At 49.3% G+C, this 26,963-nt stretch overlaps 3 protein-coding genes across 3 annotated transcripts in view; 1 reads left to right on the top strand and 2 right to left on the bottom strand.

Annotated features, from left to right (window-relative positions):
- DUOX2 (dual oxidase 2) overlaps window positions 1-1,634 on the bottom strand; it is a 55,117-nt gene extending 53,483 nt beyond the window's left edge. The window contains exon 1 of the mRNA XM_058156592.1: window positions 1,524-1,634. The gene's annotated coding sequence lies outside the window, so the exon portion shown is untranslated. The remainder of the gene's footprint in view (window positions 1-1,523) is intronic.
- DUOXA2 (dual oxidase maturation factor 2) lies at window positions 1,511-12,844 on the top strand. Its single transcript, XM_058156593.1, has 7 exons — window positions 1,511-1,531; window positions 2,815-2,975; window positions 4,271-4,328; window positions 5,326-5,460; window positions 6,786-6,999; window positions 8,376-8,587; window positions 10,197-12,844. Exons 2-7 carry the CDS (start codon window positions 2,829-2,831, stop codon window positions 10,397-10,399), a joined length of 969 nt encoding a protein of 322 aa, XP_058012576.1. The 5' UTR covers window positions 1,511-1,531; window positions 2,815-2,828; the 3' UTR covers window positions 10,400-12,844.
- A 1,470-nt stretch (window positions 12,845-14,314) lies between these two features.
- Window positions 14,315-18,515, bottom strand: NMB (neuromedin B). The gene is made up of 3 exons (XM_058156474.1): window positions 18,368-18,515; window positions 16,524-16,741; window positions 14,315-14,396 (listed from the first exon to the last, which is right to left on the bottom strand). Exons 1-3 carry the CDS (start codon window positions 18,513-18,515, stop codon window positions 14,355-14,357), a joined length of 408 nt encoding a protein of 135 aa, XP_058012457.1. The 3' UTR covers window positions 14,315-14,354.
- Between the last annotated feature and the right edge of the window lie 8,448 nt (window positions 18,516-26,963).

Here is a 26,963-nt window from a genome sequence, read left to right on the forward strand (position 1 = left end):
TATCTTTTCTTTTATGTACACTGAGAGCGTATGCACCAAAGACAAATTCCTTGTGTGTCCAATCACACTTGGCCAATAAAAAATTCTATTCTATTCTATCAATCCAAAGGGCTCCCTTACGCAAAATAATCTACTTCCTGTAAGAAGCCACTTCTCCACTTTGGCAATGTTTCACTAACAGGGATTTTTGCTCCCAATTCTTTTAAAAATGATCTTGGGACCTCCAGCCTTTCTTGCGGTTGTTTTTTTTTATAAGTAATATTTTTGTTTCATCACCATTACCTGCTGGTGCAGGTTGTCATGGCCACAGTCAGAAAGCAAAGGCCTGGGTGAGTAATTCTGATTTTTGGTGAGTAGTTCCACCTCCTAGGGGCAAACCACTCTTCTTCCCATAACCTCTAGCAAAGGAATTAACAATAAAAATTGAACCCGCGGTTACTTAAATAAAATAAATAACTTGGCACAGGTTAAGCCAGTCCTGGGTCAGCCGTCGTCAATTACAGCGCAGGAGTAAGTTCAATGGATTCAGAATTTAGGCTGATCTCCCCAACAACAGTCTTCTTCAGCTGCTGAAGAATGCGTCAAGACTACATTAGCCATCATCCCCAGCTAGGAAACACACAGTAAGTATCTGGGCTGGAAAAGCTGGAATAAGTTTTCTTGATTTCGGGAGTAAAAACTTTCCCAACCTAAAACGGTCCAGTGCCGAGACTAAATCTAGTTTTTGCAGCTGACTCCAAATTGTTTTGGGTCATAAACTCTCGGCCAGAAGAAAGCAAACCGGTTAATTAAATTGGTCCCGATCCACTGCTAGGCGCGTGTCAACAAGCACCGAGCACCCATTCCCGCTTGCTGCCCCTGATCCTCCGCCTGGCACCCTCCAAAATTCTGACCTGCGGAGATCCCGCAGGACTAGGTGGTCCAAACTCTGGCGGGTATCAGCGATGGGAACGGGGAATGTTCTGCCTTTAGGGCAGGGCAAGCGCGAGAGACACGGGTGGGTGCATTCACACCTCTGCTGGGGAATCCTGACTCCGCAGGAGTCCTGGGGCGGGGGGGAAATCGGAGGATGAAATGGGACAGAGAGGATCCCGAATCGGGCTCTTGGCTCCTCACCGTCCGCAGTGAGAAGCCAAGAGTTGTTATTTTTTTCCCCCACACGCCAAAAAAAACTGCGAAATTGTAGCCTGCTGCCAAATTCGAAAAGGCTGGATTTGATTTGGGAAGACGGAGCTGCCTGCAGCAGGCGGACAGGACCGTGTGGGACCCCGGCCGGGAGACGGCAGACCCCCCACCCCGACACGCTTCTCTTCAACCGAAGGTGCTCCCGGGGAAGAGGCGGAGAGGAGTCGGTCCGCGCAAAACCCCGTCGCGCCGCGCGGCTGGCAAGCGTGGCGGTGGGCAGCGAGGAAACGCCGGGCAGGAAAGCTTCGCGGGACCCCACCCCACCCAGTCGGACTTTTCCCCGTCGCCCTCCCGGCTCGTCTTCTCGAGATCTGGCTCCGGGAAAGCCGCCTGCTCACCTGGTCAGGTGCGATCCCGGCGCCGCTGCTGCTGCTCGCGGTGCTGCTGCCGCCGCTGTCACAGCCGCCCTGGACTGCCACCCGCCCCGTGGCCGCTGTCCGAGGAGCCAGCTGTGGGGGGCGTGGCCGGGGACCTCCCTCATTTGCATGCCACTTGCGCGCGACCCCCCCCCCCGCTCCGGTTGTATAAGGGCCGAGCACTGCTCTGGGCGCCGGTATTGCGCTCCGAGCTCCTTAGAAGGCTCAGGTTGAAGCCTTGCGAGGTAAGGCTGCCCGGTGGCTGTTGCCCGCAAGCCTGAAGGGGCTGGAGTCAATGCCTTTGGGTCTGGTCAGAGACCTTCCTTCTCTCCGACCACCTGGTTCCAGAGAGAGAGAAAGAGGGAAAGAGAGAGAAAGAAGAAAAGATGGAAAGAAAGAGAAAGGGAAAGAGAGAGAAAGATGGAAAGAAAGATGGAAAGAGAGAAAAAGAGAGATGGAAAGAAAGAGAAAGAGATAGAAAGATGGAAAGAGAAAGAAGGAAAGAGAGAGACAAAAAGAGAAAAATGGAAAGAAAGAGAAAGATGGAAAGAAAGAGAAAAAAATGGAAAGATGGAAAGAGAGGAAGAGAGGAAGGAAGAAAGAGAGAGAAAGGGAGGGAAAGAAAAAGAAAGAGAGAGAAAGACGGAAAGAGAGAAAGGGAGTCGCATGCCCCTACGCATGTGAAGAGTGCTTCCATCCTCCGCCAGCCATCCTCTCCGCAGCCATGAGCTCCAGCCGGATCTCTTCTTTTCAGAAGCCCCGGCTGGGCGGAGGCTGCTGCGGATGGAAAGCGGTAGCGAAGCGGTCCTACCCGACGGTCTGCGGAGCGCTTCTGACGGTTCTCTCTGAGGCGGCCGGCCGGTAGGCAGGTGGTGGTGGTGGTGTCATTCACAGGAAGAGAGCCGGTCCCGTGGAATCCTTTTCACTCCGGATTGCCTTCTCCCCCGGCTCCCCTCGCTTCGGGGGAAAACAAAACAAAACCAACTTGGGACGAAAGGGTTTCTTTGGCTGTAGCAGCGCCTGCGGAACGCCTGGACACCAGGCGGAGGAGAGTCGGGGCAGACTGGAAACCTGGACCTTACCTGGGGTTTTTGGAGACTTCTCCAGCCTCAGAAAGACTTCAGCTAACCCCCCTCCCCCCAAAAAAAAATCTTTAAAGAAGTCCAGCGCCTCCTAATCCTGTGCCGGGGACCACCGACCACCTTCCGCTGACCTGCCACCCATTCGCACGACCCAGAACCTTCCGCTGACCACCTTCTCGTCTCTTTTCCAGAATCCGCAGCAAACATGACCTTCTTTGACGGCATCTACCCCTTCTACCCGCAGTCCAAGAAGCCCTTTGTCTTCGATGTGGACCTCATCATTGTCATCATTGTCTTTCTGGTCATCGCCTTCAGCTTCTTGCTTATCCTGCCTGGAATTCGAGGCAGAGCGGTGAGTACCGATCCGCAGGCTGGTTTCAAACCCGGCGTCCCGCGACAACTTTCCCACACACCTCCCACCACGTTTTTAGCCCGCCAGAGCGAAGACCGGCATGCTCAAACTCTCGAAAGTTAGCCTGGATTCAGCTGGCGCGAAGTTTAGTATATCAGTCGTGCAATTTCATCCAATTGGTTGCTGGGTTGGGGTCCGATGTGTATTGAATGACCCCAGAAAGGCGTCTTCATTCAGGAAGAGGTTAAACGGACCGTTGCAAATTTTTTCACGGAACTGCAGAGAGGAACTGCAGAGAGGGGGAAGAGCGGTTTCTAAATTTGATAAATCAATTAAATAAAACAAGTGCTAACTCTATGAAACTTCACTGGCCACCAGTAATTTGCTTTCCTTAGAACCGTCTGTATTGTAATTTAAAAGCAGGAGGGGGAAATGGATGTGTTTTTCCAGCAAGAATTTTTTTTATTTCATTTCATTTCATTAAGAGAAAACATATGACTTTGTTCTTGTGGGATGGCTTTCCCTTAAAAAGCTAGTTCATTTGCTTGCTTTAACATAAAATGTAGAATTCTTCCAAGTTTTTTCCTCCCACCCACCCCCCAAGTGGTCTTTGATGCAGCAGATTAAAACCACAACAGCTATAATTGGCAGGATTGGGGTGAGAAAAAATACCCAAGATGAAATTCTATGAAAAGAGAATGAAATAGGGATTGGACTCTAGATCAGGGGTCTCCAACCTTGGCAACTTTAGGCCTGGTGGACTTCAACTCCCAGAATTCCCCAGCCAGTGAGTTGAAGTCCACCAGGCTTAAAGATGCCAAGGTTGGAGACCCCTGATCTAGATGATGAAAGGGTTAAGGTTTTTGCAAACAAAAATGATCTTTTAGCTTAAAGAATCCAAAGTAAGATTTTTTTTTCTCTTTTAGAGAATTGGAGAGGGGGGAGGGGGGAAAGCTATTGTTACATCTTGATAGAGAAACCAGGGTCTGTCTGAGTCAATTCCTAAATGGGATCCTGGGAGATCAAACATAGATTGAGATTGCCTTTGCTGTGCCCAGCATTTCAAAAACTGGATTGAATTTTTATCCCACTTATCCTTTGGAGAGATCAGAAATGTGTATGCTCTCTTCTCACTCCACCCCACCCCACCTCCCAAAAACAACAGCCCTGTGAGGTAGGTTGGGCTGGGTGAGAGTGACTGGCCTCAACAACTCCTCCGTGAGTGAGTGGAGTGTTGACGGTGGGTTTTGTGGTTTGCAAGTCCTTTGTCTGATCCCTGATCTCTTTGTCAACAGAGGCTGTATTGGCTTATTCGGGTCATCTCAAGCCTCTTTATTGGAGGAGTGATTGTTGGTAAGTTCCGGTTTCCTTCTTTTTTATGTATCTATCTTAATTTGGTCACCACCGGGGGTGTGTGTGTGTGAAATCCAGCAGATTCTGACAGGTTCTGGAGAACCGGTAGCGGAAATTTTGAGCAGTTTGGAGAACCGGCAAATGCCACCTCTGGCTGGCCCCGGAGTGGGGTGGGAATGGAGATTTTGCAGTATCCTTCCCCTGCCATGCCCACCAAGCCACGCCCACAGAACCAGTTGTAATAAAATTTGGATTTCACCACTGGTCCCCATGCTACAAAAAAGATGTGGAGACTCTAGAAAGAGTGCAGAGAAGAGCAACCAAGAGGATTAGAGGACTGGAGGCTAAACCATAGGAAGAATGGTTGAGGGAAAAGAAGGACTAGGGGAGACATGATAGCAGCGTTCCAATATCTCAGGGGCTGCCCCAAAGAAGAGAGAGTCAAACTATTATCCAAAGCACCTGAGGACAGGACAAGAAGCAACGGGTGGAAACTCATCAAGGAGAGAAGCATACAAATATACAAATGGGTGAGACTATTGCTTAACACAATGTAAGCCGCCCTGAGTCTTCGGAGAAGGGTGGGATATAAATTCAAATTAAAAAAAAAAAAAGCAATCTAGAACTAAGGAGGAATTTCCTGATTGTTAGAACAATTCATCAGTGGAATGACTTGCCCCTAGAAATTGTGAGTGCTCCAATACTGGAGGTTTTGAAAAAGAGATTGGACAGCCATTTTTCTGAAAAGGTATAGAATCTCCTGCTCGAGCAGGGGGTTGGACTAGAAGACCTCTAAGGTCCCTTCCAACTCTGTTATTCTGCATTCTGATTCGGATTAGCCCTTCTGGATTAGGACAGAGAGCCCTGTTTCCTGGTGCTCAGTCCCAAGCATTTGCTTTCTACAGTAGAATTCTCGGGAGGTGAGAAGACGGACTGAGGATGGGCCTAGAAATCCTGTTGTTCGGGAGATTCATGGAGTGGTTTCTGTCTTTTGCAGCTGTTCACTTCTCCTCTGACTGGGAGACCGGGAAAGTGGCAGCCAATACCACCTACAAATCCTTCAGCTCCGCCATGGTCCATGCGGACATTGGGCTACATGTTGGCTTGTCGGGAGTCAACATCACCCTGGTTGGTGAGTTTGCAGGGCTGCCAAGAGAAGGAGCTCAGACCAAGGGTCAGAGATGGGGGAGCAGAGGTGGGTTTTAGCAGGTTCTGACAGGTTCTGGAGAATCGGTAGCAGAAATTTTGAGTAGTTCGGAGATCAGGATCTGTAAGCTCTCCAATGCTGGAGGATGCGGTCCTTGTGGGTGATTAGAGAGACAGCAGCTTCTTTAATTATTTGAGCCTGATCACTGTAGCTTGGTGATGGAGATAAGCCACCCTGAAGCCCCCAATGGGAAGAAAGCTCACATGTGGGCCTTTGGGATCTTTCTGCCCCTTTCCAGTTTTATTTTTTATTTATTTATTATTTTGATTTTTATACCGCCCTTCTCCCGAAGGACTCAGGGCGGTGTACAGGCAAAATAAAAACAGACAATACAATGTACAATTTAAAATACAAATTAAAAAACTTATTTTAAATTAGCCTAAGAAATTTAAAATATATAATAAACTAAAACCCCATTTAAAATTATTAATAGAGAATTTAAAATCGATAAAATTTAAGCCAGCCCCGCGCGAATGAAAAGATATGTCTTCAGTTCGCGACGGAAGGTCCGAAGGTCAGGTATTTGGCGTAAACCCGGAGGAAGCTCGCTCCAGAGTGTGGGAGCCCCCACAGAGAAGAACCTTCCCCTGGGGGCCGCCAGCCGACATTGCTTGGCGGACGGCACCCTGAGAAGTCCCTCTCTGTGAGAGCGTACGGGTCGGTGGGAGGCATGCGGTAACAGCAGGCGGTCCCGTAAGTACCCAGGCCCTAAGCCATGGAGCGCTTTAAAGGTCGTAACCAAAACCTTAAAGTGCACTCGAAAGGCCACAGGTAGCCAGTGCAGTCTGCGCAGGAGCGGTGTTATGTGGGAGCTACGTGTAGCTCCCTCTATCACCCGCGCAGCTGCATTCTGGACTAACTGAAGCCTCCGAGTGCACCTCAAGGGGAGCCCCATGTAGAGAGCATTACAATAATCCAAACGAGAGGTAACGAGCGCATGAGTGACTGTGCACAAGGCATCCCGATCAAGGAAGGGGCGCAACTGCCGAACCAGGTGAACCTGGTGGAAGGCCCCCCTCGAGACGGCCGTCAAATGATCCTCAAACGACAGCCGGTCATCCAGGAGGACACCTAAGTTGCGCACCCTATCCTTTGGGGCCAATAACTCGCCTCCAACAGTCAGCCGCGGCTGCAGCTGACTGAATCGGGGTGCCGGCATCCACAGCCACTCCATCTTGGAGGGATTAAGCTCTCAATCCTGTTCTCAATCCTGTCCCTCTTTAGTGGCTCACCAACTTCTGTTTCTGCAGGGAAACCCGTGGAACAGCTCAACGAAACCATCAATTATAACGAAGAGTTCTCGTGGTGGTTCGGGACCAACTACGACAAACAGTTTGAAGAGGGGCTGCAACGGGGGTTGCCCAGCCCCATCCTGTACGTGGCTGAGAAGTTCACCGACCACAGCCCCTGTGGCTTGAACAACGTCTACCGTATAGCGGGTCACTACGCATCTGCAACCCTCTGGTAAGGGGCCTTGCGTTTCTCAAAGGTGGATTCATCCAGGCAGGAGCTAGAAAGATGGAGAAGTTTGGGCCAGGTGGACATTTCTGACCATCCAACCTCAGCTTAAAGAAACCCCACCACCTTTGGAAGCCGCAAGGGTCAGCAACCGGTGGCTCTGGAGCCGCATGCGACTCTTTCATCTGCTGCAGCTCCCTGTTGCCGGTCAGCTCCCCAATTTATAGGGCTTTTGGTTAGGACAGGTAGAGGAAAAAGGACACCGTGCTAGGAGGAGACTCTATGGTGGTGGGGGAACCGGACATCCGGAGACTCTATGGTGGGAGAGCAGGATTTCCGGTAGGCTCCAGAATTGAACGGGTGGGGGCGGTGGGGGGGACTTCTAGTTAGGATCTTTGTGGCTCTTGGAGTATTTAAGGTTGCCGAAGAGGTTGTAGAAAAAATGCTTTTAAAAGTAAAAAAAAAAAGCATCTGATGATCACCCGGCTCAGCTGGGATCGTCAGAGGCTTTTAAAAGCATTTTTTTTCAACCTCTTTGCCCGAAGAGGTTGTAGAAAAAATGCTTTTAAAAGTAAAAAAAAAAAGCATCTGATGATCACCCGGCTCAGCTGGGATCGTCAGAGGCTTTTAAAAGCATTTTTTTTCAACCTCTTTGCCCGAAGAGGTTGTAGAAAAAATGCTTTTAAAAGTAAAAAAAAAAGCCTCTGATGATCACCTGGCTCAGCTGGGATCGTCAGAGGCTTTTAAAAGCATTTTTTTTCAACCTCTTTGCCCGAAGAGGTTGTAGAAAAAATGCTTTTAAAAGTAAAAAAAAAAAAGTTGGCCACGCCCATCCAGTCACATTAAACCCCCTCCCACCAAGCCACACCCACAGAACCGGTAGTAACAAATTTTACATTTCACCCCTGGGCTCAGGGCAAATGTGGGGGTGGGGGTGGGGCAAAACAGCACCCCCCCCCCAAGGAAACAATAAACTAAATAAACTAACCTGACTAGGGGGCTCAGTGGCTAAGACACTGAGCTTGTCGATCAGAAAGATCAGCAGTTCGGCGGTTCGCATCCCTAGTACAGGCCTCCTGCGTGAGCAGGGGGTTGGACTAGATGACCTCCAAGGTCCCTTCCAACTCTGTTACTGTTACATAATGCCCTTGCGTTTTCAGCACACCTTGATGATGTTGGGAGGGGTGGGTGGGCAGGGGAGGAATTTGAAAGTTAGTTGGCGGAGAATCGGGTGGGGCGGAAAATTCTACCCAACAGAATTTATTTCTGTTTTTATCCATTTATCCATGTCCAGCAGAAGCCCCACCTGAACCCCAGACCTCTTCTGCCCCCCATCCCCACCCCCTAACCCTCCTTGTGTCTTTCTTCTTTGCAACTTGCAGGGTGGCCTTCTGTGCATGGCTCATCTCCAACATACTCTTCTCCATGCCGGTCCCAGTTTATGGCGGCTTCATGCTCCTCGTCACGGGAGCCTTCCTCATCTTCGCCCTCCTGTCCTTCTCCACGGGGAGGAACGCCTGGTGTGCCATCCAGTTTGGCTTGGCATCCCTGAAGCTTGCCTATGGGGCATCCTTCTGGCTCACTCTGGCCACCGGTGAGTGTCCCAAGGGGTTGTGTTTTTTTTTCCTGGAAGCGAAGACAGATTCAATCCTGGTCGTTCCTCTCTAATGCAATTATTTCATCCGTGGAACTCCCAGCCACAGCTGTTTCTTGAGGTTCACGTTGACCTTGTGAAGTAGGCTCAGTAGACCATCAGTCTCCTCTGGGAGGGCTTATCTACCTGAAGCAGGGGTGCAGTGGTGGGATTCAGTTTTTTTTAAACTACTGGTTCTGTGGGCGTGGCTTGGTGGGCGTGGTGTGGCTTGGTGGGTGTGGCAGGGGAGGGATACTGCAAAACCCCCATTCCCTCCCCACTCCTGGGGGAAGGATATTGCAAAATCTCCATACTCTCCCCACTCCTGGGGGAAGGATATTGCAAAACCTCCATTCCCTCCCCACTCCTGGGGGAAGGATATTGCAAAATCTCCATACTCTCCCCACTCCTGGGGGAAGGATATTGCAAAACCCCCATTCCCTCCCCACTCCTGGGGGAAGGATATTGCAAAATCTCCATTCCCACCCCACTCCAGGGGAAGGATATTGTAAAATCCCCATTCCCTCCTCACCCCACTAACCTGCTTTCCAGCTCCATTGTCCTGTGCAGGGCAACAAAAGAAGACCCAGCCGATCAACTGGGACTCGGGAGGCAGCCAATAGATTGGGGGCGGGGCCAGCCAGAGGTGGTATTTGCCGGTTCTCCGAACTACTCAAAATTTCCGCTACCGGTTCGCCAGAACCGATCAGAACCAGCTGAATACCACCTCTGCAGGGGTGTCTCTACAGGTTGTGGTCAAGAATGTCAAAGAGCCAGCCATGATGGTGTGATCCAAGCGGTGCTAATTTTTTTACGTGCATCACAACAAGGCTGGGTGCATCACAACTCACTGAACCGCAAAGCAAGCTGTCGTGCCCCACTCCTCCGCTGACGGCCGGGTCAGGGAAATCCGGATCAGGCGTGCCTCTGCAGCTCTGCCAAAGTCCTAGCAAAGTCCTCAGGGCAGGCAGGAGACCAGAAAGCGACTTCAGCAAGATATGTTCGACTTTGCCTGACTCAGAGAATGCCAGAAAGCAGATCCTTTATATAGGCCATGGGGTGTGGCTCCATGACTCAGCACTTATCCAGGCCTGCCCCTCCCTTCCTTCTGTTGCCTCCGCCTATCAAGTCTTCTGACGCGAGGGTCACTCCAGTCTGCAGCTGTTGGCAATAGACCTCCCTCAGGCTCACATGCTGAGGAGGAGGGGGAGGGGTCTAGTTGCTCCGTTTGCCTGGGCATGGAGCCAGGGCTGGGGGCTGGAGATACTTCCTCCTCTTCAGCCTGTCTGGGCATGGAGCCAGGGCTGGGGCCGGGAGGCATACTAGGACATTCCTCCGTGTTTGGAAGCAGATAAGAAGACCCCGGCTGTGGTGAGATCGGACGAGACACAACACAAGCCAGCCTCAGAACTCTAAGTGTGGTTTAATTTAACCAGAGTCAGCAAGTGGTGCACATAAGCTAGTTAACCTTTTTTTCCCTTGACTGTATCGTGTGTTGGCACAGCACATGTATTGGAGTGATGTTTTGGGGGTTCTCCTGTTTTATGCTGCCTGTCTCCTCCTCTTCTAGGCCTCTTCTGCTTCCTTGTTGGCTTCGTAGTGATTGCCCTGCACTTTATCCAGCCCGACCTTCTGAAAGCGTTCTTTGACCTGGCTGAAGATGAAGAGGACGATGAAGGCATCCTGGGCGAGGTGTACGTCAACCCCTACTTCCACCAGACCCAGACGCTTTCTTCTCAGCCCGATTTCAAACTGACCATCAAGAACAGCTAAAGCCACGCTTGACCCTGGGACTTGCTTGAAAGGGGTCTTTCAAGAGGGACATGGACGCTGTGATGTCCTGGCCATGCCGCTGAGAGCTAACGATGCACTCTGGTGAACTGACACCAAACGTGGCCTCTTGGGGCCATCCATCGTAGGCTTTGGTAGGTCAACCTCATGGACACATTATTTGGGTCCGAAGAAGAATCACAAAGGATCTGTTGCCGATGCCAGCCACCCCAGGAAAGGAGTGGTGCCAGTAAGAGAGATGGTCCTAACGTTAGCAGGAGGGGAGTACGCACAGCAGACCCCATTGGGGGGTAGGGGTGGTACTCAATGTGCTAGGGTACCTCTTGGCTGTCACTCAAGGCCTTTCCTATCATTAGATAGAGGGAGGCAAATGCTTTGAGTGGCAGATAGCGAAAGGGGAAGGAAAATATAGATGTCATGTATGATGTGCCCCTTGGCTTGGGACACTCAGAAGCTCTGGAAGATGCTGTCCTGTCCCAACAAACTCTGATCCAACTTACCAAGGAACGTCTGTAGCTAGAGGACACATCCTTGGTATCAAGCAGCCAGCTAGTTCTGGGCTGCTTCTGTTGGATGGAAATCCTTCTTCATGTTATGGGCCCAACTGAGTATTTATTTGACTTTTAGGCACTGCCTGACTCCGGCTGACTCTGAGAGGCTTTGGAGCATACACAACCAACACATCAATAAGCAATAATAATAATAAAAAGCACTCCGCTTTGTTGTTCTACAAGCACACAACAAGGCTCCCCAAATTACAGGACACAGGGAAGCTGGAGTCCCGCAAAGAGGGAGCAAAAATGTTTAATGGAAGGTAGCTATTTTATCTCGCCAAAGTGGTCTCCAGTCAAAAAAATTTGTCAATCGGCTTCATGTTGTTTGAAGGCACCATAGATGTAGAAAAGAAACAGGCTGTAGCTTGATCTCATGCCTAACAAAACCAAACCAACACCCCAAAAACCCAACAACCCCAGTCATGCCTGTCTGCACCTGGTGGCTCGGGGGCTAAGACACTGAGCTTGTCGATCGAAAAGGTCGGCAGTTCAGCGGTTCGAATCCCTAGTGCCGCGTAATGGGGTGAGCTCCCGTGACTTGTCCCAGCTTCTGCCAACCTAGCAGTTCGAAAGCACATAAAAAAAAATGCAAGTAGAAAAAATAGGGACCACCTTTGGTGGGACGGGAACAGCGTTCCGTGCGCTTTTGGCATTGAGTCATGCCGGCCACATGACTGGCCTGATTTTTTTAAATGCTAAATTTTTTAAATTCTTAAATTTTAAATTTTAATTGTATTTTATTGGGTATTTTATATGGTCAATTGGACAGTTTTAATTTCGGCCTTTTTGGAATAAGTTTTTTAATTGTTATTTTAGTGTGTATATAAATTGTTTTAATGCAGGCTGTACTCCGCCCTGAGTCCTTCAGGAGAAGGGCAGTATAAAAGTTTAAATAAATAAATAAATAAATAAAATAAATAAATAAATGTCCATGGAGACGTCTTTGGACAGCGCTGGCTCTTCGGTTTTGAAACAGAGATGAGCACTGCCCCCTAGAGTTGGGAATGACTAGCACGCGTGTGCAAGGGGAACCTTTACCTTTACCTTATCTGGCTTAGCAGATGGAGCGGAGGCAACATACATGTTGGAGGGGAATCCTCTCCTCTTCCTTAGGGGCTAAGCATTCTAGCCACAAATAGAAGATCTGGAGTTGAGGGCTGGGCTAAATATTCATCGTGAAGCATTAACAACATGTACCTTTGGAGGAATACCTGTTGTGTCTTGCCCGCTCTCACCACAGCCGGGGTCTTCTTATCTGCTTCCGAACGCTGAAGAATGTCCTAGTATGCCTCCTGGCCCCAGCCCTGGCTCCATGCCCAGACAGGCTGAGGAGGAGGGAGCACCTCCCGGCCCCAGCCCTGGCTCCATGCCCAGGCAAACGGAGCAACTAGACCCCTCCCCCTCCCCCACAGCATGTGAGCCTGAGGGAGGTTTATTACCAACAGCTGCCGGCTGGAGTGACCCTCGCTTCAGAAGAATTGATAGGCGGCGGCGTCAGAAGGAAGGGAGGGGCAGGCCTGGATAAGTGCTGAGTCATGGAGCCACACCCCATGGCCTATATAAAGGATCTGCTTTCTGGCATTCTCTGAGTCAGGCAAAGTCTAACATATCTTGCTGAAGTCACTTTCTGGTCTCCTGCCTGCCTGCCTTGAGGACTTTGCTAGGACTTTGGCAGAGCTGCAGAGGCACACCTGATTCGGATTTCCCTGACCTGGCCGTCAGCGGAGGAGTGGGACACGACAATACCACGCTTGACCATGGTCCCTGTTTTGTTTTGTTAAAAGTCCTTATAGGCGCCTCCAAGCAGAGTGGCTTGGCTCCCAGTCAGAAGTAGGCTTCTCAAGCTACTCATGGGGGTAACTACATACCTCCCTGGCTGTTGTAGCTAACCTTGTGTACTTCTGTGCTGAGCACAGCTCTCCTAGGAAGCACTTAGGGAGCAGTAAAGATACCTTAGCCAATTTCGTCAATGGCCTGGTTGTAGCTCTTGTTGTATTCTGCCATCAGCATCATACTGTAGATGTATTATTTATTAATAAAATTCTGGAAATGATTCATGTCTTTGAAGACTTGTGGATTTGGGGAAACGAAGGCTACTATCTTTACTGACTTATCTTTGACTTATTATGTCTTGGACAGAGAGTTTGAATGGGGTCTCCAAAGTTGCCCCCACCCTGAATCACCTTCCCCAGATCCAGTGGGGAAATCCAATTTTTTTTTACTACTGGTTTCTGTGGGCGTGGCATGGTGGGTGTGTCGTGGCATGGTGGGCGTGGCAGGGGAAGGATACTGCAAAATCTCCATTCCCACCCCACTCCTGGGGGAAGGATATTGCAAAATCTCCATTCCCACCCCACTCCTGGGGGAAGGATATTGCAAAATCTCCATTCCCACCCCACTCCTGGGGGAAGGATACTGCAGAATCTCTATTCCCACTCCACTCTAGGGCCAGCCAGAGGTGGTATTTGCTGGTTCTCCGAACTGCTCAAAATTTCCACTATCGCTTCTCCAGAACCTGTCAGAACCTGCTGGATGTCACCCCTGCCCAGATCATCAAACTGCACCATAGCTCCGTGGCATGACTTCATCTGGCTATGTGTCTCTTTTTTTTTTTTTATTTGCATTTGTATCCCGCCCTTCTCCGAAGACTCAGGGCGGCTTACACTATGTCAAGCAATAGTCTTCATCCATTTGTATATTATATACAAAGTCAACTTATTGCCCCCAACAATCTGGGGCCTCATTTTACCTACCTTATAAAGGATGGAAGGCTGAGTCAACCTTGGGCCTGGTGGGACTTGAACCTGCAGTAATTGCAAGCAGCTGCTGTTAATAACAGACTGCATTAGTCTGTTGAGCCACCAGAGGCCCTTTACTTTCTTGAAGTAAATACCTTTTTGCAAGCCAGGTGGGTTGCATTTGCCAAAAGGAGCCAAGAATCCGGAGTCTCGGTTAACAGAGGAATAAGGGTGACCCGGTTTTCCAGGCATCTCTTCTTTTAGGTTCTGCAGCAAACTGCAACTCTTGTTTCTTTGACCTCACACCAAAGACTTGGAAAAGCTAACAAGTACAGCTTGGCAATCTTTTGAGTTCTTCATCATCTCACTGAAATGATGCCGGAGTGTGGATTCTTATTACAGGATGTAGCTGTATGGTGTCTACCTTGGTTTCCAATGTGTAAAGAGGGGCCTTTACGGACAATGGCTCTCTCCCCCCCCCACTTCCCCTCCCTCCCCAGCAACCATAGCCCATGGAATCAGTAGGTGCTTTCTGTATTTTCCACACAGAACCCTTATTTTTTTATTTTTTTTATTTTACATTTGATTGAGAAAAGTCTCCACCTTTCTTCCGCAGTTCATCACATCATCCTGGGTTCTTTGCCGTTAAACGTATTTCGAGAGCAACTTCATTAATGTTGGCATTTCCTGCAATGGGAAACGAGAATAGAAGGGGACAAATTATATAGAGAATAGAATAGAGAATAGAGAATAGAAGGGGACAATCGCAATATTACAAGAGCAAAAAATAGATTCAAGCTTAATGTCAACCGCTTCAAACTTGATTGCAGAAAATATGACTTCTGTAACAAAGTTGTTAATGCTTGGAACTCATTACCTGACTCCATGGTCTCTACTCAAAATCCCAAAATCTTCAACCAAAAACTGTCTACTATTGACCTCACCCCATTCCTAAGAGGACTATAAGGGGCGTGCATAAGAGCACATAAGTGCCTACCGTTCCTGTCCTATTGTTCCCTTTATTATATCAAATTAATATAGCTAATGCATATTATATATATATATATATATATATATATATATATATATATATATATATATATATATATATATATATATATATATATATATATAGGTCTTTGGTTATTTGGGTTTTCTCGCGTAAAATTGAAGTGTCTTGGCGACGTTTCGATGAAGTCTCATTCGTCATCTTCAAGCTTCAGCTTCGTGCTTCTGGGAGCAATGCGTGATTGCAGCTGTTTCTTCCTTTTTCTTCCTTGTTCTTCCTGTTTCTTCCTTGTTAAAAAGGAAGAAACAGCTGCAATCACACATTGCTCCCAGAAGCACGAAGCTGAAGCCTGAAGATGACGAATGAGACGTCGTTGAAACATCGCCAAGACACTTCCAATTTTACGCGGGAGAAAACCCGAATAACCAAAGACACACACACACACACACACAAACACACAAACACACACACACACACACACACACACACACACACATATATATTCTTCATGATATGTTTTTTTACTTATGACAATGTTTATGTATACTGTTATGACAAAATTAAATAAATAAATAAAAATTAGCGGCATAATAGGTAGCATATTAATCACCGCTGGTGGACCCAAAGAGGCACCCTTCTCCATCTTGCTAGAGGAACGGAAATGGGCTTTCCCACTTGGCTGTTTGTGGCCTCCCTCCAAATCAGGATCCCTTCAGGTCAAAGAAATCCGGGAGAGGGTTTTATACAATGCCCAGATCCAGCCTCCAATGTTTATCCTGTAGGACGATAGCGGTAAACAAAGAAATCCATAGTAGTGGATCAATGTGAGATAAAGCAATCGGTGATTTATCATTTTAAGAGCATGAAGATACGTGACCTAGGACCAAAATAGAAGAGGAAAACGCGGGTTATGTCGTGCTCTGCGCCAAGCTCTTGGTTCAACTCCCATCTTTAGAAAGAATGAGTCAAATGGTGGGCTGAAAAAATGGGGAGGGAACCAATATCTCATTCAGTATTTCATTCAGGGTCATGGCGACTAGAAACTCCATCCTATTTGGGGGGAATAAGCCACCCTCAACCTTTTCCAAAATTCCTGCAAAGCTCCCCGCATGTTCCTTTTCAGGCAGTTCCACTAGGAACAAGCTCTAGCATGAAGCTTAAAGAAAACAAAAGATACACTTCAGAGATTTGTGTTGGTCTCATTGTTGGGCAATTCTTTGCTTATGAAGACTTGAGGGAGGGGAAGAAGGAAGAGGAGGAGGAGGAGGAGGAGGAGAAAAAGGAGAAGGAGGAGGAGGAGGAGGAGAAGAAGAAAAAGGAGGATGAGAAAAAGGAGGAGGAGGAGGAGAAAAAGGAGGAGGAGGAGGAGGAGAAGAAGAAAAAGGAGGAGGAGAAAAAGGAGAAGGAGGAGGAGGAAGAGGAGAAAAAGGAGGAGGAGGAGGAGAAGAAGAAGAAGAAAAAGGAGGAGGAGAAAAAGGAGAAGGAATAGGAGGAGGAGGAGGAGAAGGAGAAGGAGAAGGCAAAAGCCAGTCTACACGTTGCAGCAACAACGACCCAACTTGAGGTAGCTGGTTAAGTACCAGCCCTCCAGCATTTTGTATGGCAATCAATCAGCTCCTTGAGAAAGGGCCCGGGGGTGGGGTGGGGTGGGGGCGGGGGAGATCTAAGAGAAACATGCAGTGAAGGAAGCTGCACGGAGGCAGAGAAAGTAAGGGTGGGTGGGTGGGTGGGTGGGCCCCATGACAAGCTCTGTGGAACCCTAGCAATTGCACATTCATTTCAAGAGGAAACGGGAGGAATCTCACCTGCTCTTCAGGATCCTGCTTGCTTTGGTTCTCCTCCAGAAGCTTCTGTTGCAAAAGGATTTCGAGAAGTTCTCTGGTCAATAGGTCCTTCATACTGTCTATGATGCTTGTGATTCCTGGACTGACGGCTCTGGGGCTATGATTGAGCTCTGCTCTTTCCAAGGACGATGAGCGGAGGGGGATGGGGCTCAGGGGACTCTTCTTCCCCATGAAATGCCCTGGAATGACACAAACACAGAGATAGAATTTACATTAAATAAATCAAAAGTCTGGTTCATCAGGTTAACTTCTTGTTGCTGTTATGAACATCCTTTTATTTCTGTTGGCATTTCGGAGTCAATCAATACAGTTATTCTATAGTTAAAGAGAATTTCTCCTCCCTCTTTCCTTCCTTCCTTCCTTCCTTCCTTCCTTCCTTCCTTCCTTCCTTCCTTCCTTCCTTCCTAAGCTAAAGAGAATTTCATCTCCCTCCCTCCCTCCTTCCTTCCTTCTGAAGCTAGAGAATTTTCCTTCCTTCCTTCCTTCCTTCCTTCCTTCCTTCCTTCCTTCCTTCCTTCCTTCCTTCCTTCCAAAGCTAAAGAGAATTTCTCCTCCCTCCTTCCCTCCCTCCTTCCTTCTGAAGCTAGAGAATTTTCCTTCCTTCCTTCCTTCCTTCCTTCCTTCCTTCCTTCCTTCCTTCCTTCCTTCCTTCCTTCCTTCCTTCCTTCCTTCCTTCCTTCCTTCCTTCCTTCCTTCCTTCCTTCCTTCCTTCCTTCCTTCCTTCCTTCTGAAGCTATATAAAATTTCTCCTCCTTCCTTCCTTCCTTTCCTCCCTCCCTCCCTCCCTCCTTTGCTTTTCCCTTCTCTTTAATCCTTTATTTCTCTACCTCCATCCACCAAAACAGGATTGCTGCTTAGGTCATTATTAATCAGATCTCTGAAGAAACAGCATTTAGCATTTAAATTTGGAGATACTACCGAAGAAACCCGCGTCCGTCTATTCACTCACTGTTGGCATTGATTTGAAAGGGGGTTGGATATTCAGGAATAAAATTATTAGCGGGTCCATTTTTTAAAAAAAGCAGAGACCCCTCCGGCGCTCACAGTCGCTTATGAAAAAGACTTGCTGTTTTCCTACCCTAAGGAAGCAGGTTGGCAAATTCAGGGGACTCTCCCTGGGGTCTGTGAAGGAGGGGGGGAGCTGTCCTATCGGTCAGGCTGGAGTCGAAGATATTCCAAATTTTAGCCGCTCCTCTGCCCACCCCGCCGCAAATAATAGGCAATCAATTAATTGTTTTCTATCTCAAAGAACCTGGCTTGTTTGCGGAGCTGTCCCTCCTTTCGGGTGCTGAATTGGCCCCCCCCCCGCACGTTATAGCGGCTTTTAACCAAGCCGTCCCCACCTCAAAGGTGTAACGAAGCGGGCATTAAACGGAGCACCGTTTTCCCGGCGCTCTCAAGAAAGGCAAAAAGGATGCCCAAACCCTGAAATAAAGAAAAAAACACCGGTGAGACGCACCCAGCCGAAGGGAGGCTGCGACGGAGCTCAACCGCCCTTTTGCCTCCCGCTCCGAGTTTAGGCGGGGATCCTAAAGGACCGTTAGCAAGTCCTTGTCCTCCTGTTTCTCCGGTATCCTTTAAGGGTACCCAGCTTGTCTCCAAGAGCCGCCCCCCTCCCACCCGCGGGGCTGGAGGACCCACAATTGTTCCGAGTGCGTTGGAGGGCAGGGGGCTGTTGGGGTTGCCAGCCCCCCTCGCATCAAGCAAGGAGCTGCGCTGTTCTTGGAAGGTGCCCACTGCCCAGGACTGATGGACGGGGAGCTTCCAACGGCGCCCCCTCGGGAGGACGGGCAGAAGAGCCCTACCTGTGGCCCAGAGGTTCTCCCTGAGCCGGATGGGCCCGTTCCTTTTCTCGGTGGGCGAAGGCGAGACGGAGAGGGCGGAGAAGAGGATCAGGAAAGCCACGCCGCTCACCCGCAGGCTGCGGCTCTTGGCTTGTCCGCCTCTGGCCATGGCTCGACGGAGGAGGGACGCCCTGCTAGGTCTCGTCTTGCCACCGGGCGGCGCGTTTCTGCCCTGCTTTCCCCAGCCCGTCTCGGGTCGTCGCCGTCTCCTCCCTCGAATCCCGTCCCCGCTTTTAAGTAGCCGGGCAAGCAGGGGCGGGACTGGAGCGCAGCGCCGGTGGCCCCCCAGAGACGTCTTGGAGGGGACGGCTGAGACCCGTCTGTAACGACCTGTGGAGCTTCAAAAGGAGCCTGGGAGGGAGGGAGGGAGGAAAGAGGGAGAAAGGAAGGGAAGAAGGAGGGAAGAAGGGAGGAAGGGGAGAGAAAGGAAGGGAAGGAAATAAGGGAAGGAGAGAAAAAGGGAAGGGAAGGAGAAAGGAAGGAGAGAGAAAGTCAGGGGAGGGAAGGAGAAAGGGAAAAGGAAGGAGGAAGGAAGGAGGAAGGAAGGGAAGAAGGGAGGTAGAAAATGGAAGGAAAGGGAGGGAGGAAAGAGAGAGAAAGGAAGGAAAGAAGGAGGCAAGAAGGGAGGAAGGTGAGAGAAAGGAAGGGAAGGAAATAAGGGAAGGAGAGAAAAAAGGAAGGAAAGGAGAAAGGAAGGAGAGAGAAAGGCAGGGAAGGAGAAAGGAAGAGAAGGCGGGAAGAAATTAGGAAGGAAGGAGAAAGGAAGGGAAGACAGGAGGAAGAAAAAAGAAGGGAAGGGGTGGAGGGATGGAGGAAAGAGAGAGAAAGGAAGGCGGGAAGAAGGAAGGAAGGAGAGAGAAAGGCTGAGAAGGAGGAGGGAAGGGAGGAAGAAAGGAGAGGGAAAGGAAGGGAAGGGGTGTCTAAACAATATTGGATCACCACTCTCCAAAATTTGACTCTCTTGTAAATTGTTGAGGTTTAATCTTGGCATCTGCAAAGGAAGAGAGTGCCTCTGAGTGTACACAGAGTAACTAGGTAGCTATAAGAGGACTAACTAGCCAAGACCTTTTCTCCACATTAGTCCCTCGACTGGAAAGTGCCCTCTAAATGGCCATCTGGAACTAAGAAAAACCGGGAACCCCTCCTAAAAAGTTTTGAGTCTAATCAGGATGCCTGAAAACATATAGTATCTTGAAGACTGATGCTTGGGAGCAGGGCTGAAGTGAGGGCAACGTTAGCCCAGGGAAAGGTAGTCCTATATTTCTCCTTTTATAGACTGTAGCCGGGCAGAAAATCTTGATGGATCCACCTTGCTGAACTCAAATCAAGAGAGATTTAATTCTTGCCAGGGGCCATCAGTAAACTCCTGGCCATGAAAACCTCATCTTGGAAGGTGCTCCATCATTGGAGGTTTTCAAAAATAGACTGGACAAGCACTTAATTGGGATGGTATAAAGCTCCTGCCTTGAGCAGGCGGTAGGACTAGAACAGGGGTCCGGAACCTGCGGCTCTTTCAACCCTCTGCTGCGGCTCCCTGACACTCAAAATACGTCTCACAACCGCCAATGTGTGATATCGATTTATTGAGCTTTTCAACCCCGTTTAGGGCAACCATGGATAAATCCAAAAAAAGAGAAAAGTTTCAAAAGAAACTTTTAATTTCTTTTAATTAAGGTTTAATTCAACTACATATGCTAGTTTTGTGGCTGTTGAAGAAATAGTCAGGCACGGGAAGAGTTTTGTGGCTCCTGGTGTTTTCTTTTCTGTGGGAAACAAGGTCCAAATGGCTCTTTGAGTGTTTAAGGTTGCAGACCCCTGGGCTAGAAAATATCTAGGGTCCCATCAGGTCCTATGATTTTCTATGTTGTAATAAACACATTCCCCTTAAAAGTTGCTTCCTTGTTTTTGCAGCAATCAATTAATATGGTCCAACCTCCTAAATCATGGATTTTTCTGATCAGAAACCTCTTTGTCACTCTCGTGACATCCTGGATACAGTTTCTGACCTCCGTTCTCATTTCTGAAACCTCTTCCATTGCAGCAGATAAAGTTAAAACGTAAAGGTAAAGGTTCCCCTTGCACATATGTGCTAGTCGTTTTCGGCTTTAGGGGGCGGTGCTCATCTCTGTTTCAAAGCCAAAGAGCCAGCACTGTCCGAAGATGTCTCCGTGGTCATATGGCCGGCATGACTCAACGCCAAAGGCGCAAGGAACGCTGTTCCCTTCCCACCAAAGGTGGTCCCTATTTTTTCTACTTGCATTTTTTACGTCCTTTCGAACTGCTAGGTTGGCAGAAGCTGGGACAAGGAACAGGAGCTCACCCCGTTACGCGGCACTAGGGATTCGAACCACTGAACTGCCGACCTTTTCGATGGACAAGCTCAGTGTCTTAGCCACTGAGCCACCACATCCCCTTTAGATAAAGTTACAGTACACTTATTCCGATGAGCGCTCTTTCCAGACAATTAAATTCCATGTTAGGCTTCAGACATGATGCCTGGGGCAGACTATTGTCTTAAAGAATGCATTGCTTCGCTCTGAATTTTAAAAGCTGTCAAATTGCACAAAGATCTAACAACGCAAGAGGGCATTATCCGTTCTTAAAACTGTGTTCTGGAAGCCACGTATCGTTCAAATTCGGGATTAGGCTGTGCGTGGGCTTGCAGGGTGCAGAAGAGGATTAAATCCATGCAGGTTTTTTGGGGGGGGTGTTTGTGGAGAGGTTTCACTGTCGGAAGTGGCTTAGCTAGCATCAAAGAGGGCCAAGCCCCCACACCCGAGGATTAGAGGGAGGAGGTGGAGGGAATGGGATGAAGGGACCCCAGTTTTGGCAGCTGAAGCAAACCCAGACTTCCAGTCCTGGATTGTGGCACATCATCTATTTAAACATTTGGGAGGCTGAAACAAAACTGAAATCCAGCAGGTTCTGACAGGTTCTGGAGAACTGATAGTGGGAATTTTGAGTAGTTCAAAGAACCGGCAAATACCACCTCTGGCTGGCCCCAGAGTGGGGAGGGAATGGGGATTTTGCAGTATCTTCCCCCCAGGAGTGGGGAGGGATTGGGGATTTTGCAATATCCTTCCCCCAGGTGTGGGGTGGGAATGGGGATTTTGCAATATCCTTCCCCCCAGGTGTGGGGTGGGAATGGGGATTTTGCAATATCCTTCCCCCAGGAGTGGGGTGGGAATGGGGATTTTGCAATATCCTTCCCCCAGGAGTGGGGAGGGAATGGGGATTTTGCAATATCCTTCCCCCAGGTGTGGGGTGGGAATGGGGATTTTGCAATATCCTTCCCCCAGGAGTGGGGTGGGAATGGGGATTTTGCAATATCCTTCCCCCAGGAGTGGGGAGGGATTGGGGATTTTGCAATATCCTTCCCCCAGGAGTGGGGAGGGATTGGGGATTTTGCAATATCCTTCCCCCAGGAGTGGGGAGGGATTGGGGATTTTGCAATATCCTTCCCCCAGGAGTGGGGTGGGAATGGGGATTTTGCAATATCCTTCCCCCAGGAGTGGGGTGGGAATGGGGATTTTGCAATATCCTTCCCGCAGGAGTGGGGTGGGAATTTTGCAATATCCTTCCCCCAGGTGTGGGGTGGGAATGGGGATTTTGCAATATCCTTCCCCCAGGTGTGGGGTGGGAATGGGGATTTTGCAATACCCTTCCCCTGCCATGCCCACCAAGCCACCCCCAAAGAACCGGTAGTAAAAAAATTTGAATTTCACCACTGGGCTGAAGGATGCAAAACCAAGTACAGGTGAGTCCTTAATTTACAACAGTTCATTTAGTGACCGTTCAAAGTTACGATGGCACTGAAAAAAAACCTCTCACGGTATGACGGTTTTTCGCACGTACGACCTTTGTAGCAGCCCCATGATCACGCGGTTCAAAATTCAGAAGCTTGGCCGCTGACTCGCATTTATGACGGTTGCAGTGTCCCAGGGTCACGTGACCCCCTTTTGCGACCTTCTGACAAGCCAAGTCAAGGAGGAAACCAGATCGACTTAACAGCCGGGTTCCTAACTTATCAACTGCGGCAATTTCACTTAACGGCTGTGGCGAGAAAGGTCGTTAAAATGGGGCAAAATTCTCTTTTAACATATATTTTAGGCTCAGCTGTGGTCCGAAGTCCAAAACCACCTGTACATCTCCCCAGAGGTGGGCTTCAAAAATTTTAGCAAGGGGTTCTCTGCCCAGTTGCTGGGTGGGTGTGGCCATGGTGGGCGTGGCCTAGTCACCCTCCTGCGTCGGGGGGGGGAGGGGGGATTTTTGCCCTCCCCAGGCTCCAGAGCCTTTCCGTGAGCCTCCGGGAGGGCAAAAATGGCCTCCCCAGGCTCTGGAGGCTGGAAACGGGGTTTTCGCCCTCCCCCAACCTCTGTGTGCACCCTGTGCTTACCTGCATCCAAAACGGGCCACGTGGGGACTCCTGGGAGGGGTGGGGCGAGCAGGGCAGGGCCAGCCAGGTGTGGGATTTAGGGGTTCTCCAAACTGCACAGAATCTTATTTAGAGGTTCTCCCAAACCCCCAGCAGCCCAGCCCTGAAGACTCCTCTTTCCTCTTTCTGAAATCCTACATCTTAGAAGCGAAATGGGTGTGGAGAGATGGGGGTGGGGGGGGAAGTCATGTTTTAATGCTTTTTTTTAAAAAAAAATCCATTAGTATTCAGCCATTTTTGAGAGGGCAACACCTCTTTTCACAGCAATTAGCTGTCCCTTCTGCATAAAAGGATAGCAGCTTTTCCGTGTTTTTTTTAATGCCGCAAAGGTGTTGATTAGCAACATTTGCATTCGAACCAAGAAAAAAAAAAAAAAGGAAACACAAAAGAAAAGCAGCACCTCTGGAATTTAGAAGAGGGTTAGAAGATACGATTGATAAATGTTAACACGGACCACAATTCAGCCATTGTCCTCTAACCAGCTCATTCCATCCACAAGGCTGCTGGAAGAATAAAATCCAGACGGTCCAGGGAGTGCATTTCTTGATTTGTCTTCAGGTCAGCTGTGAGGATCGGGGGGCGGGGGGGGGGGGCGTAGGGGGGCAGGTATCTTACAGTTGTCAGAATATTCACGAACTGGAATGGAGACATGGTAACAAGGTCAGCCGATGAATAGGCATAGCAACTGGGTCAGCCAATGGGGACTGTTTGGAAACTGAAACAGTATTTGCTGGAGGCAGCAGGGAGCCTGGGCATGGTTTAGCAAACAAGTCCGCTCTAGTCTGCTCTGCTGAAATGAAACTAAAACTAGTCTTGTCTGCAACTCTGAACTGAGAACTCCTGTTCTCTCCTCTGATGTTGGTATTGTATGTTTGTTTCGTATGTTATAATACGTCTAAAGAGAAGCTAATGAATCCTGCTGAATCAGTTACTTGTGGGGGCTTTCTGTTGTGGTCCATCAGCAGCCTATGAAGCTGGCAATGGAGTCGGACAGCGATGAGGCCAAGGTGAGGCCAGGTCCATCGGGAAGTGATGTGCGGACTCCAGAGCCTCCAGAGGCTGACAGTAGTGAGGCAGAGGAACAGGAGGAGCCTGTGCCTAATGCACACATGAGAAGAGCTGCCAGAAGGCAAGAGCAGCTCAAGCAGAGAGGATGCCTCGGGAGTAGGGCCAAGACATGATTGGCCCCTCCCATAAGGCTTAAAACAGACCAGCACCGGCGTTTGAGCTTTGCCGGAAAGCAACGTTGTAGCTGCGTCTTCTGCTTCGTCTACGTCTTTGTTTTTGTGGCTTCTGGACATTTGCCAGGAAGGGCCTTTGGCAGTTTGCCTAATTGGACTAAGGTTTGTGAGATAACTGAGGAATTTGTGTTGGGAGGCATTTGTTTTACTTTGAGTTGAACGACGCTGGGAATGAAGTCATTCCCAGCTGTTCGAATAAAGTTTGTTTCTTTTTCCACGGACTCAAGTTTATTACTACCTACTTGGGCATGGGTCACAACACTTTCTGGATCTGATTGCTGCAACAAACACTGACAAGTGATACGGGTATTTATTCAACCAATCCTAAATAAGGATTCCCTGGTTAGGTGGCTGAGTCCATTAACCGGGGCTCCACCAACCACTAACTTCCCGGCCTGAGCCAGTTATGCCTCTTGTGCTGAGCGGCTCTTTTGAGTCACCAGCAATCGAAGGGAAACGTCGACAGCCTCCCTCGATGGCAGTCACAGTCGGATAAAATTAAGCCACCCACTGGGCTGTGTTTTACCGCGACTTTGCTAAAAGCGGAGGTGGTTGAAGAAGAAGAAGAAGAAAAAAAAACACAGGGCATCGGAGCTTGCATAATCGCCAGAGCTAAAATGCAGCGAGAATAAGCTATGAATGCTTGGATCCTGAACCGTCTCTCATCCCACAAAGGGATTGACTCTACACCCAATACCCTCTGGCAGAAGGGACATGCTGTGCCCCTCCCCTCCCCACATTGGTTAAGAATTCCATCTGGCAGGCTCCAGGAGAAGCCTTTCCTGCCATCCAGAACTGTGATGGCAAACCTGTCGCACGCGAGCCAGAGGAAGCACACAGAGCCTTCTCTGTGTCGTGTCCCACTCCTCCGCTGACGGCCGGGTCAGGGAAATCCGAATCAGGCGTGCCTCTGCAGCTCTGCCAAAGTCCTAGCAAAGTCCTCAGGGCAGGCAGGAGACCAGAAAGTGACTTCAGCAAGATATGTTTAGACTTTGCCTGACTCAGAGAATGCCAGAAAGCAGGTCCTTTATATAGGCCATGGGGTGTGGCTCCATGACTCAGCACTTATCCAGGCCTGCCCCTCCCTTCCTTCTGTTGCCTCCGCCTATCAAGTCTTCTGACGCGAGGGTCACTCCAGTCTGCAGCTGTTGGTAATTGACCTCCCTCAGGCTCACATGCTGTGGAGGATGGGGAGGGGTCTAGTTGCTCCGTTTGCCTGGGCATGGAACCAGAGCTGGGGGCTGGAGGTATTTCCTCCTCTTCAGCCTGTCTGGGCATGGAGCCAGGGCTGGGGCCGGGAGGCATACTAGGACACTCCTCCGTGTTCGGAAGCAGATAAGAAGACCCCGGCTGTGGTGAGATTGGACGAGACACAACACTCTGTGGGCGCATGCGCCGTTGCCAGCTGCTCTTCTGGGTTCGGCGCAGAGTGTCAAAACTGCAGCGCGTGCATGCACGTGGACCAAGGCACCAGAGTTCGGAAGAGAGCAGTTGGCTGGTGCGCATGCACGCTGGGCCAGCTGTCCGTCTCACACACACACACACACATGAACACAGAAGAGCAGCTGGCCGCCGCGTCCATGCACTCCGGCCAGCTGCTCTCTTCCGGACTCTGGTGGTCCACTTTTGGCACTCGGTGCTGAAAAGGTTAGCCGTCCTTGATCTAGACCAGGGGTTTTGCAAACTTGGCTCTGTGAAGACTTGTGGACTTCAACTCCCAGAGTTGAAACTGGCTGAGGAACTCTGGGAGTTGAAGTCTTAAAAGAACCAAGTTTGCAGACCCCTGGTCTAGAACATTGTGCCCCTCAAGATGAGATCTGCACCCATCCTCCTGGTCTTGTGGAGGGGGTTTGAAACCTGCCAATTGGCTGGGGGTCCCGATTGGTGTGCATGTGTGTGTGTCATACTGGACATGGTTAATTGACTGAGAGAAGAACTCTATTCCCACCCTTTTCCTCCCTCCCTTAGCCACCTTTGTTTTTAATATTACTACCTTAATATTTTGATGTTTTATACTGTGTAAGCTGCCTAGGATCACCTGATGGCAAGAAGGATGGCATATCAATTTAATAAATAAGTTTTCTGAGGCCCAATGCATTGGCTCTTCTTTATCATAGCAGGCCATGTGGGTACCTGGTCTCCAGCATAGCAGTAACTTACTTATATACCGCTTCACAGTATATAAGCGGTTTACGGAGTCAGCCTTTTGCCCCCAACAATCTGGGTCCTCATTTTACCCACCTTGGAAGGATGGAAGGCTGAGTCAACCTTGAACCAGTCAGGATCGAACTGCTGGCAGTGGGCAGTCAGCCTGCAATGCTGCATTCTAACCATTGGGAGGGAACGAAGGGAGGGAGGGAGGGAAGGAAGGAAGGAAGAGCAATAGACTTATATACCGCTTCACAGTGTTTTACAGCCCGCTCTAAGCAGTTTACCGAGTCAGCCTATTGCCTCCAACAATCTGGGTCCTCATTTTACCCACCTTGGAAGGATGGAAGGCTGAGTCAACCTTGAGCCTGGTGAGACTCCAACTACTGGCAGTCGGCAGAATTAGCCTGCAATACTGCATCCTAACCATGCATCACTACAGCTCTTCTTTAGCATGTTCACACGAAAATTAAAAAGCCAAAATTTTGAATGTACAAAACCCAGCGTTAGGTCCCTGGCTTCTCAACTCAAAACTAGAGAGGTGCCAGCCTATAACTGGGATTTATAGTTGCGATTCACTGGTCCTACGATTATTTATTTGGAAGCAGACAGCTCTTCCCTGGGAGCATCTCCAGCTATTAACCAGAAACAAGGTTGTCATACTTTCCAACGGAGTCAGTTGGGGGAAAAAAAAAAAGAACCAGTAAGCTTAGAAAAAAGTAAAACAAAACAA

This window comes from Ahaetulla prasina, chromosome 13 (genome assembly GCF_028640845.1).
Source record: "Ahaetulla prasina isolate Xishuangbanna chromosome 13, ASM2864084v1, whole genome shotgun sequence".
In the NCBI taxonomy this organism is placed as follows: Eukaryota; Metazoa; Chordata; class Lepidosauria; order Squamata; family Colubridae; genus Ahaetulla; species Ahaetulla prasina.

What these genes read in the sequence shown, in the direction of transcription:
- DUOXA2 (XM_058156593.1), top strand. Translation starts at nt 2,829, where the DNA reads ATGACCTTCTTTGACGGCATCTACCCCTTCTACCCGCAGTCCAAGAAG. An exon ending in AGTCAACATCACCCTGGTTG is followed by an intron (nt 5,461 to 6,785) that starts GTGAGTTTGCAG and finishes CTGTTTCTGCAG; the next exon opens with GGAAACCCGTGGAACAGCTC. An exon ending in TACGCATCTGCAACCCTCTG is followed by an intron (nt 7,000 to 8,375) that starts GTAAGGGGCCTT and finishes TGCAACTTGCAG; the next exon opens with GGTGGCCTTCTGTGCATGGC.
- NMB (XM_058156474.1), bottom strand. Translation starts at nt 18,515, where the DNA reads ATGGCCAGAGGCGGACAAGCCAAGAGCCGCAGCCTGCGGGTGAGCGGC. An exon ending in GGAGAACCTCTGGGCCACAG is followed by an intron (nt 16,742 to 18,367) that starts GTAGGGCTCTTC and finishes GTGTCATTCCAG; the next exon opens with GGCATTTCATGGGGAAGAAG. An exon ending in AGCAGGATCCTGAAGAGCAG is followed by an intron (nt 14,397 to 16,523) that starts GTGAGATTCCTC and finishes TTCCCATTGCAG; the next exon opens with GAAATGCCAACATTAATGAA.